The 11,709-nt window shown below is 49.0% G+C and overlaps 2 protein-coding genes across 3 annotated transcripts in view; one reads left to right on the forward strand and one right to left on the reverse strand.

Moving 5' to 3' along the window:
* Nucleotides 1–8,247, reverse strand: part of BRME1 (break repair meiotic recombinase recruitment factor 1) — a 22,277-nt gene extending 14,030 nt beyond the window's left edge. Inside the window, exons 1-4 of the mRNA XM_059389189.1 lie at nt 8,207–8,247; nt 7,856–7,919; nt 7,324–7,375; nt 2,864–3,041 (exon numbers count right to left, since the gene is read on the reverse strand). Of these exons, the coding sequence (XP_059245172.1) occupies nt 2,864–3,041; nt 7,324–7,354 (209 nt within the window). The 5' untranslated portion in view covers nt 7,355–7,375; nt 7,856–7,919; nt 8,207–8,247. The remainder of the gene's footprint in view (nt 1–2,863; nt 3,042–7,323; nt 7,376–7,855; nt 7,920–8,206) is intronic.
* Nucleotides 8,248–8,376: 129 nt separating this feature from the next.
* The window catches only part of CC2D1A (coiled-coil and C2 domain containing 1A), a 15,778-nt gene continuing 12,445 nt past the window's right edge, over nt 8,377–11,709 (forward strand). For both annotated transcript variants that reach the window (XM_059389192.1, XM_059389193.1), the window contains exons 1-2: nt 8,377–8,683; nt 10,019–10,154. In XM_059389192.1, the coding sequence (XP_059245175.1) occupies nt 8,624–8,683; nt 10,019–10,154 (196 nt within the window). In that variant the 5' untranslated portion in view covers nt 8,377–8,623. The remainder of the gene's footprint in view (nt 8,684–10,018; nt 10,155–11,709) is intronic.

Here is an 11,709-nt window from a genome sequence, read left to right on the forward strand (position 1 = left end):
TCCCTGCCAAGCAGAGAGCCCGATGCGGGACTCGATCCCAGGACCCTAAGATCATGACCTGAGCCGAAGGCAGTGGCTTAACCCACTGAGCCACCCAGGCGCCCCATTTTTTAACATTTTTAAAAAGATTTTATTTTATTTGACAGACAGAGATCACAAGTAGGCAGAGAGGCAGGCAGAGAGAGAGGGGGAGGCAGGCTCCCCACTGAGTAGAGACCATGATGTGGGGCTCGATTCCAGGACCCTGGGATCATGATCTGAGCCAAGGGCAGAGGCTTTAGCCCACTGAGCCACCCAGGCACCCCAAAACTAGGTCTTTTTAAAAAGCATCTGAGATTTATGGTTTTATCTAAATAAATGGGGATATATATATATATATATATATATATATATATACATATACATATATATTGTTAAGAAAAAAGATCAAAATCTGGAACTAAAACTTCAACATTTCAATTTTAGGGGCACCTGGCTGGCTTAGTCGTTGAGCATCTGCCTTCGGCTCAGATCATGATCCCAGGGTCCTGGGATTGGGCCCTGCATCAGGCTCCCTGCTCAGCAAGAGGCCCACTTTTCCCTCTCCCACTCCCCCCGCTTCTATTCCCTCTCTCACTGTCTCTCTCTCTCTCTCTGTCAAATAAATAAATTTTTTTTAAAATTTCAATTTTAGAAATTTTAGAAGTGGAATAGGAAAAAGCATGAAGATGTGTAACAGGTTTAAATTGTATTAGGGAGCTGTTGGAGAAAGAATAAATCTACATACTGATAGCAAGAGTCTCTGTGAAAAGAAATTTTTAAAAATATTTTTTATTTATTCATTTGAGAGACAGCGAGTGAGCACAAGCAGGAGGAGAGGAAGAGGGAGAAGGAGAAGCAGACTCCCTGCTAAGCTGGGAGCCTGAGGAGGGGCTCAATCCCAGCACCTGGAGATCATGACCCGAGCTGAAGGCAGACACTTAACGAATGAGCCACCCAGGTGCCCCTATTTGAAAATTTTTATTCAGAATGGGTTGTTTGGGTGGCCTGTAAGGTAGTATTTTATTTCTCAACATAAATGTGTTAGGTTTGTTTGCTTTATATTGCCTTTTTTTCTATTATACTTCTATGCACATGCTATTTCTTTCTTTCTTTTCTTTTTCTTTTTTTTTTTTAAGATTTTATTTGCCAGAGAAAGACACAGCAAGAGAGGGAACACAAGCAGGGAGAGTGGGAGAGGGAGAAGCAGGCCTCCCGCTGAGCGGGGGGCCTGAGCAGGGCTTGATCCCAACACCCTGGAATCATGACCTAGACTGAAGGCAGATGTTTAACGACTGAGCCACTCAGGCACTCCACCTTTTTTTTTTTTTTTTTAAAGATTTTATTTATTTATTTGACAGACAGAGATCTCAAGCAGGTGGAGAGGCAGGCAGAGAGAGAGAGAGAGGAAGCAGGTTTCCCGTTGAGCAAAGAGCTCGATGTGGGGCTTGATCCCAGGACCCTGGGATCATGACCTGAGTCGAAGCAGAGGCTTTAACCCACTGAGCCACCCAGATGACCCTCTTTTTTTTTTAAGATGTATTTATTTATCTGAGGGGGAAAGAGAGAGAGAGAGCACATGTGTGGGGAAGGGGGAGAGGGGAGAGAGAATCTTTAAGCAGACTTTGCACTGACTGCAGAGCTCAATGCAGGGCTTGATTACACGACCCTGGGATCACAACCTGAGCCAAAACAAGAGCCAGACGGTTCACCGACTGAGCCACCCAGACACCACACACATGGTATTTCTTAATAAAACATTTTAAAAACAAAAATAGAAAAAAGAGGGTGGGAACCCACTTATATGCATTCTGACTATTACGGACTCAGACAGCAAGATGGGCGGTGCCTAGGACCCCATGAGCCCTGTTGGCCTCACCAGGAGGGAGGAGTACAGTGATACTGTGGGGCCTGGGAGAATGGCTTAGGTGTGACATGTGACCCCTCTTCATATCATGCACACAGCAGTGCTGCCTTTAATCTTAAAACTGCAGTGACCTGAGATCACACATCTTCCTCCTCCAAAAACAGTTTTGTTGGGCAGACTGTGTGCTGCAATTGTTTACTCAGAAAACCTGTAGACCAGTCCATGAGGCTTTCTCTGAGGATTTCTGGTGGCAGGAACCCTCCTTCTCCTAACTCCTGCTAACCCTTTCTACTTTGCTCTAGTTATATGTGGTTTAACCCCATGAACAAGCTATTGTCCAGATCCTCCTTTTTCCCCCACTGCCCTTCATTACATATTCCTGGGGGGGAAAAAAAAAGAGGAACTGAGAAACACATGGTGGTTACGAGCACAGGAGCCAGACACAGGCCCCCAGCTTGCCCTGCACCAGCTCAGTGGCCTTGGGCAAATAAGTCATTTGATCTTTCCAAATCTCAAGAGTTCTCACCTGTGACATGAGGATAAAAACCTATCTCATAGTACAAACGAATGGATAGGTGGTAAAGTGTTTATCATTAGCATACTGTCTGGCATATAACTACTATCTCCTTTCATGAGTTATTATTTTGCAGACCTACAACTCCATCAGTCCCTTCTTGGTCAAGAAGGAATGCAGGATTAACATGGGTCTGACCAGCAGACAGGACAAGATGCATTCTATTATTAAGTGATATTGAAAAATTCAAGTTTTTCCTTGCTCCTGGTTAAAATATCCTTTCTTGCTAGAGAGGAGAGTCTGGGGAGGAAGGCTTTGAGAAGCAACCCGAGGGCCCCTGCACCCTGCCCAGGGGGAGGTGTGGAGTTGGATGGGTTACGTTGGTCCCCTCCCCTTTATGTCCTGTCTACTGGGCTGAGGTCTCTTTGGTGGGGAGGCTGGCTGGAATGTTCCAAGGCACCAACCTGGAGGCTGTCTGTACTGGTTCCTCTGTCTTCTGCTCTGTAGAGGAAACGGGTTCTGATCTGCTTTCTGACTCTTCAGGGAGACATGAAGAGCCCCACTCAGAATTCTGGGGGGGCCTCTCAGAGTCTTCTAGCCTTGGGTTCTTTGGGGCCTTCGGAGGACGGACTCCTTCTCCTCCTGATTTAGAGAGAAAGGAAGATAAAGGGATGGGAGATGCAGGAAGTGTGCACTGCTATGGCTGACACCAAACGTGGCAGGGCCACAGCTGCAACATGAGCAAGCTTATTCCAAGGGTAGGAAACCCCTGCTCTGACTCTAGCCCGGAGAGACAGATGGGATGGCACCTTGTCCAAGAGCTTAGGTGGCCATGGGATTTAAAGGCTTTCTACCTAAGGACCGGTCGTGACTGAGACTGAATCCTGAGGTGGCCTGGCACCAAACTACGCCAGATAACCTGGCCCAGCCGATTGTCTCTCTAGGAAGGTGGTGAGAGGTGTGTACTGGCTTCCTTGGGTCTCAGCTCAAATGCTGATGTAAAGGGCCATTCCTGACTCCTCTAAAGAGCACCCTCTTTCAGACCCATGCTCTTTTTTTTTTTATTCTCTTCACAGCTTTTTAAAAAAAAATTTTTTTTTGAGAGAGAGAGGGGAGGGGAGGAAAAGAGACTCTTAAGCAGGCTCCACACCCAGTGCAGAGTGTGACACAGGGTTCGAGGTCAACCCTAAGATCATGACCTGAGCTGAAGTCAAGTTGGAAGCTTAACCACCTGAGCCATCCACGCACCCCCACTTCACAGTTTTTTGTTTTTTTGTTTTTTGCCAGTAGCTATGCACTGGTTATTTTCCATCTCCCTCAATATAAGGAGGGGTCTTTCTCACCCTCTGCTGAGTTTCAAGAGGCTTGAAGATCATCTAGTACACTGTTGGTGCTCAATAAATACCTGGTAGATGACTGAATAAACATCTTTGTAAAACAGAGATCACCACCAGGAAACACAGACAGGACTAAATTATGCGCCACTCTAGTTTTCTGTGGATGCCTGCAGATTATCTGTCCTGGGAAAACTGGGACTAGAGTCGTCAAGTACTAGGGAAGTGATGTTCCAGCTGCCCCTTGGTCTCTTCTATCTCTGTGATACCTTCCCCATCACTGAAAAAAACAATTAAGAGCCTAACACCTATTTGCTGAATGAAGGAAACTTCCTTACACAGAAACTGCCAATAGTGGCTGACTTCTTTTTTTTTTTTTTTCAGATTTTATTTATTTATTTGACAGAGAGAGATCACAAGTAGACAGAGAGGAAGGCAGAGAGAGAGGAAGGGAAGCAAGCTCCCCGCTGAGCAGAGAGCCCGATGCGGGACTCGATCCCAGGACCCCGAGATCATGACCTGAGCCGAAGGCAGCGGCTTAACCCACTGAGCCACCCAGGCGCCCCTAGTGGCTGACTTCTAAGACCTCCCTAAACGTGGCCCCAAACCAATCATTCAAAAAACAAATCATTCAAAAAACAATCATTCAAAAAAAAAAAGAGTTTATGGTGCCTGGGTGGCTCAGTGGGTTAAGCCTCTGCCTTCGGCTCAGGTCATGATCTCAGGGTCCTGGGATTGAGCCCCGAATCGGGCTCTCTGCTCAGCGGGGAGCCTGCCTCCCCCCTCTCCTCTCTGCCTGCCTCTCTGCCTACTTGTGATCTCTGTCTGTCCATTAAATAAATAAAATCTTAAAAAAAAAAAAAACCCAAAACAAAAGATAAGGGTTGAATCTAGTGAGTTCCAAGACAGACGCTGTCCTGAGAAGTTGGATGCGTGATAATAAACTTCAAGGTAGGATTCCCACTGTTACATCCATCTTATGGATAAGAAAGCTAAGGTACATGGAGGCCAAGGAATCTGGAATGGCATCCAGTCAGTGCAACTGCAGTGCCTGCACACCTAAGGGTACTTGAGTATTTATTGAGCACCTACTATAAACTATGCCCCTGACCCCATAGTGAGAACAAAAAGGCAAACCAGACCCTGGCCTGATCTTTCTGGAGGTCTGTCAAGGAGACCCTTTCCAACCTCAGCTCCTTACACAGCTTGAAGCAAACCCACTGAATAAGCTCCCTCTCCCCAGTACTGATCACCAGGGTCCTCATTAGCATTCACTCAGCTGTTTGTGTTCCAGAAGACCACCGTGACTTTCCTATAATTTTTGGATTCTGTAAGTTATGGTGTGCCCATTTAGAACTTCACTGTACTGCTGCGTATTTGATTAGTGCTCTCAGCTAGAAGCATTTTTTCTTTCTCCCCTGAGTAGACCCTAAGGGTCACAAGGGCAGGAACTGAGTCTATTGCACCCACTGATCTCTTTGTCCTGCCTGTCATCCCACCCTGCTTAGGTGTCCACCCCAGTGCTGCACTCAGAGCAAGGCTCCAATGAATGCTTCTTACACAACCATATTCCCGTCTTGTGGTCTGCCAAAAAAAGAGGCAAAATTAAGCAGCTTTGTTTATTTGGTTTCTTAAGATGCCCAAACACTAGCTCACTTTGCTCATCCAGTGGACATGTGCACCAAATAAAAACCAAAATATCAACAGAAGTGAAGAGCCTCCCATTTCCTTCCTGTGATCTATCCCCACAGGACTAATTTAAGAAAAACTAAAGGCAGAACCTTATGTTCAACACCAAAGGCCAAAGATGTTGGGAGGGAAGGGCTTCTTTCACCACCTGCCAGAATCGTCTTCTTCTCTCCCCACCTCTTCCAGGACACACAGAAACAGCTGTCCTGGACCAGCCTTGGATCCACTGAGCTAGGAAGCCCATTGCCAAGAGAGGCCCCAAATGACCTGCTGTGGGTGGGCCTGGCTGTCCCCAGCTTCCCCAGGCAAGGTCAGTGAAATTCCTATGTTTCCGAGCAGCCTGTTGCTCATCTCTACACAAAACATTTTTAATCCATTGCTAATTTTTCTATCCCACATTGTGGGAAAAAAAAATGAGTGCTACTCCCTATGCTCATTAGCCAGTAAGTAGTCATTTCTAAACTTTTTTTTTTTTCAAAGAGTTTATTTATTTATTTGACGGAGAGAGACAGTGAGAGAGGAAACACAAGCAGGGGGAGAAGCAGGCCTCCAGCTCAGCAGGGAACCGGATGAGGGCCTTGATCCCAGGACCCTGGGATCGTGACCTGAGCCAAAGACAGATGCTTAACAACTGAGCCACCCAGGCATCCTCATTTCTAAACTTTCAAGAAGTTTAAATTATCTTCAACAATGACAAGGAAATGGAGCTATGCTATGCCGTGCTAGGTGTTTTTCTTTGTGCATGAGAAAACTACATATATACATATATGTGTGTACACACACACACACACACACACACACAAGTAAAGATGGTCATGATATTCCATAAAATGAAAAATGGGGATTACAGATCAGCATGTGTGATGATTCTATTGTCTAGTAAAAAAAAAAAACCACTGTATTTGTGTATACAAAGAAGATTGGAAGTAGGGTACTGAGGTTCAGTGCCTGGATTTTGATGCTGTCCTGTGATTTCTCATTGTCCTGTGGTTGCATTGGATATTAACCTTAGGGGAAGCTGGAGGGAGAGTAGAAAGAGCTCAACTATTTTTGCAAGTTTTTTGTAAGTCCCAAATTATTTCAGAATGAAAAGATTTGTGGGGTTTTGTTTTATTTTGTATTTAATTCTGAGAGGAGAATCATAATACCAGCTAACACTGTGTACTACCTAAGGTCTATCCTTCGTGTTTTACAAATACTAATCCACATACGAGCTCTAGGGCAAGTTCTCTGCCTTGGTACTCTTGATATTTGGGACCAGATCATTTTGTATTGTGGGCAACTGTCCTGTGCACTGTAGGATTTAGTACATTCCTGGCCTCAACCCGCTAAATGCCAGTAACCAGCCTGCACCACATACATCAGTTATAGAAACCAAAAATGTCTCTAGACATTTCCAGTGTCCTCTGAGGGGCACAAATCCTCCCCTAACCAGGTTGAGAATCATTGTTTGAATGGAAAGGGAAGGTGCCTTTATTATCCTCTATTTACAAAAGGGGGAAACTGAGGTACAGAGTAAGTCATCTGACATAGCACACGGAGCCTGAGAGCTGGGATGAACCCAGGGTTTTGGTTCCAAAGCATAACAATTAACTACACACCCAATGACCCTGTAGCACCTCAAAGACCTTGTACTTCTATTCTAAGGTCGTCTCTGAGAGTGTACCCCTGGCCTAAGCCCATGGGATCCCACCAGAGACTGGAGGAAACTGCAGAAAGCTTTCACTTTCTACTGTATGAACTTCCCACAATTTATACTTTTCTTACTAGCATGTACTAAATCACTTTTTCCCCCGAGGAGCTTGATGTGGTCATGTTAGCATTTCTGCAACAAACAAACCTACAATCCTCCTATAACCAGAAGCAGCAATAAAGCAGTGCCAACTTGAATGTCCAAATACCTGAAGTCCGAAGCTTCTTCCTCTTACTCATTTTATCCCTCTTTTGAAAAATCTGAAAACAAGCAAAATCCCATCATTACAGGTAGTCCCTGTCTCTGGGTACAGACAGACCCAGTGACCCTGGCAGAGGGCAGAAATCACTCTCACCCCACCTCACCCTATCTGGCTGGGGGGCCAAGCTGGGCTCCAAGGGGACACAGTGGCGGGAGTCACAACCACCCTGGGCCATGACCCGGTAAGAATTCAACCTCCCTTCATGCTGCAGGGAGCAGAGGGAACTGCCCATCTGCCCATCCAGGGAAGCCCTGACAACCTCAACTCTAGTCCCTAAATTGGGACAGGCTATGTGAAGCCCCCTCCCCTCTGGCTGTGGTCTGAGACCCTTGCAGGGACACCTGAGGATTCTGGAAGGAGCCACCTGGGGCCCTTCGAAGGGTCAGGGAGCCTTGTGGGGGATGCCTGGGGCCCGGATGCAGGAGTCACCACAGACCAGCTCCTGCCAGCCCTGGGGTCCAGACAAGCCCCAACCGACCTGGGCCACTGAAGTTGTCAAGGTCGCTCTGTCCTTATCAGGAACTGAGTAGGTCTGCCCGGATCTGTTGGGAAACAATTCGGTTAAGTCATTTGCGTTAGGATTTTCTGAGAAAATAAAAGGCAAAGTTGGCTCTCACGGAGGCCGGGCAGCAGGGGGTCTGGAGCTGAAGGGCGGGAAGGCCCGAAGCCTGAGAGCTATGAACCCGACTTTCGGTGACCAAACCTACATTAACTCCACCTCGGCCACCTAAAAGTGTGGAATGCCCAGAACGGGGCCGCCAGGAGAAGCCAGAGCCCACAGGTGGCCACTGGACGCCGCGAGTCCTGGAGCCGCCACCGACCCTCACACCTGCTCGCGCGCGCCGCCTCTTTCCCGCGCAACCAGCGGCCCCGTCGTGCGCATGCGCGATGATAGCACCGCCCCTCACACTCACACACCACGCGCGACCCGCCTCTTTCCCGGCGCAGCCCACAGCACCGCCCACCGCCCCGCAGTACGCACGCGTACCCGCGCATTGCCTGCCGGGAGTCGTAGTTTCATTGCGGCGGGCCCAGTAAGTCCAGTGGCTGCGCTGCGGTGCCGCGGCGCCTGAGGGCCGAGGCGGAAGTGAGGCGGCGGGGGTCGAGGGCGCAGGGTCAGCGGTCGCGGGGAGCTCACGAGGGGCGCGGGGCTCAGGAAGTGCGCGTGCGCGGCAATAGGCCCCGGGGGAGGAGGCAGGGCAAGGCCAGGCGAGGTGGCCAGTGGCCTGGGCATCCAGCCTGGAAAATGCACAAGAGGAAGGGACCCCCGGGACCCCCAGGACGAGGTGCCGCCGCCGCCCGCCAGGTGAGTTTGTACCCCACGGCCTCGCCTAGGGAACCCTACTCAGCCCTATCACAGGTTCATTAGAGGGCCCCACCCCCCAGGGGAACCCGATCACCACCTGCAGGTAAGCCCCGGTCCCCGCCCTCCAGATGAGGTTCTGCCCCCAGAGTGGGGCCTGCTGGCCCTGGCTCCCCAGCTTCTCAGCTCTTGGCGCCCCGCCCTGGGCTCAGGGCCACCTGTTGCCGCAGCCTCTCCAGTTTGGGAGGGGAAGGCCTCCGACCTGGGATATGGATAGTTCCTGCACTCCTGGCCCAAACACGCACGGAACCTCCCATCGGCCAGGCCAGATCAGACTTTTTATCCCCACTGTACAGATGAGGACACTGAGGTCCAGAGAGGTGAAGACAGTTTCCCAAGGTCATAGGGATTAACAGCTTGGCCAGAGCTAAGTGCAAATCCAGAGCTGCTGCCATGAGCCCATGGGACTATGAGTGGCTCTCCTTTCCCTCCTCCCTCTCCTCTGCCTCAGGCACCTGGACAGTTTGTTTTTTCTTAGCTTTGAAGGAAGAAGCCCAGGCCACAGCTTAGTGCCAGGGTATTAGAGTCTGGCCAGCCTGGAGTTCCCTGCTGGCCTTTGCACGTTGGACACTCGGCTTCACAGGCTTGTGCCTCAGATTCCTCATCTATAAAATGGAGGCCCTAACAGTCCCTATGTCACAGAACAGGTGTGAAAATTCATTGAGATAGTTTATGGAAAGTGCTAGAACATAGCACTCAGTAAGTATAACTTCGTTATTATTCTTAAAAGGAGCCATACATAATTGTCCATTTTGACCCACAGAAAAGGCAATTTTGTATAGTTCAACATAATAGTATCATATTATGATTGGTCATGAACCAGGAGGGGATAGCTTCCTTTGTCCCAGGTCCGTTATCCAATAAAAACCCCACTTTCAACTTCTTTGTTGTCTGGGCTTCTATTTGCCCTTGCAGCCTTCCTGCATGGCCCCCTCTGCTGAGTATGCTGGAAGGAAAAGCCCAGGTGTGCAGAGTGGCTTTACTTTGGGCAGGGTGTTGGGCCTGCTTTTCCCGCTGAACTTGGTCAGCAGCATATCATGGGCGTGGGCTCAGAGCAGGGAGCAGGGTCTCTGCCTGCCCTTTGCCCTGTGTTGATCTGTGCCAGAGGGCCTGGCCCATCTTGGGACACCTGTTGCATTCTGAGCTTGTTCCGGCCTCTTAGCACTCCCCAGGGAGAACGACTTTCCCCAGGAGGTCTGGGTTTCCTTCCTCCTGAGGGAACTCTGGGTCCATCCTGGCTGCCTCCGACGTCTGATTGGACCCTTGCTGTTCCCTCAGCTGGGCCTGCTGGTTGACCTCTCCCCAGACGGCCTGATGATCCCTGAGGATGGAGTTAATGATGAGGAACTGGAGGCTGAGTTCTTGGCCTTGGTTGGAGGCCAGCCCCAAGTCCTGGAGAAGCTCAAAGGCAAAGGTAAGACTCTCAACACACCCCTGAACAGTTTTTGAGCTCCTGCTGTGGGCGGGGCTCAGTGCTGGACCCTGGGGAGAAGGAGGAAAGGAAACAGAAAATCTTTGACCTCCTGGAACCCACAGCCTGGGTAAGAGGTGAAGTGATGAACTCTGGACCTAGGGTGAGGTTCAAATCCCACCTCTGCCACTTATTGGCTCTATGACTTAATAAGTCCTAACATCTCTGTGGACCTCAGTTTCCCCATCTGCAAAATGGGAATAATGACTGCACTTAATCACGGGAGTTACTCTTCTGGTGTTTGTAAAGCACTTCCCAGAGGGTCTAGCATTTCCTCTAGCTTGCTGTCCCATGATCAGGGCTGGGATGAGGGAAGCACAGAGCAGTGGGAGAGACCTGATGCCCGCAAGAAGCACCCACAGTAAGGAGGGCCAGGTGAAGAGCTAGGTAGCGCTTTTGGGAGAGGCCACAGCCCCTGCAAAAGCCCCCTAGGGGAGGTGGCAGAGGGCAGCAGCTCTGTAGTGGACAGAGGGGCTGGAGCTCCGAGGGCAAACAGAACCTTGATACTTTACCAGTAATTCAGTCAGTCCTCATTATTGATGGATTCCATATTTGTGAATTTTCCCTACGGGCTCAACTTTATTTGTAACACCCAAATCAATGCTTGCGGAGCTTTTGCTATTATTGGCAGGCGTGCGCCGAGCTGCCAGAAGTTGGAGCTGCTCAGCACAGATGCTCCCAGCTGAGGCAGAGCACGGGGACGCTTTATTCTGCCTTCTTGTCCCTGGGTGGGCTGTGAACAAGGCTCCTTTCCACAGTCTGTGTCAGACTGCCTTTTTTTTTTCTCATTGTGGTGCTTTTGTTGGTGGTTTTGCTCTTCAGAGTGGCTCCCGAGTGTAGGGCTTAGTGCTGTCTCGTGTCTCTGAGAGCAAGAAGGCTGTGAAGTGTCTTGTGGAGGAAAGATTTAGCAGATGAGCTTTATTCAGACATGAGTTACAGGGCCGCTGTTGGCCTTGAGTTCGATGTTCACAAGTCAACAATCTATTTTTAAAAAGGTATCGTTAGATAGAAACACACATCAAGCAAGGTTACGGATTGACTGGTTGACAAAAATGTTGTGCCCAGAGGCTCATGGGACCCGAAGCTTCTATCTCCTCTAAGGGGCAGTGGTCGAGTGTTCGCGGAGTGGGCGCTTATGGCAGCTTCATAGAACGGAACTAAAGCAGTTAATGGGAATAACTCGAGAAAATGCTGACCACGTGCTGCTCTGGAGTTTCCTCCATCTTTACTTCAGATTCCTCATCTATAAAATGGAGGCCCTAACAGTCCCTATGTCACAGGACAGGTGTGAAAATTCATTGAGATAGTTTATGGAAAGTGCTAGAACATAGCACTCAGTAAGTATAACTTCGTTATTATTCTTAAAAGGAGCCATACATAATTGTCCATTTTGACCCACAGAAAAGGCAATTTTGTATAGTTCAACATAATAGTATCATATTATGATTGGTCATGAACCAGGAGGGGATAGCTTCCTTTGTCCCAGGTCCGTTATCCA

The sequence above is a fragment of the Mustela nigripes genome, chromosome 2 (genome assembly GCF_022355385.1).
Source record: "Mustela nigripes isolate SB6536 chromosome 2, MUSNIG.SB6536, whole genome shotgun sequence".
NCBI classification, from domain to species: Eukaryota; Metazoa; Chordata; class Mammalia; order Carnivora; family Mustelidae; genus Mustela; species Mustela nigripes.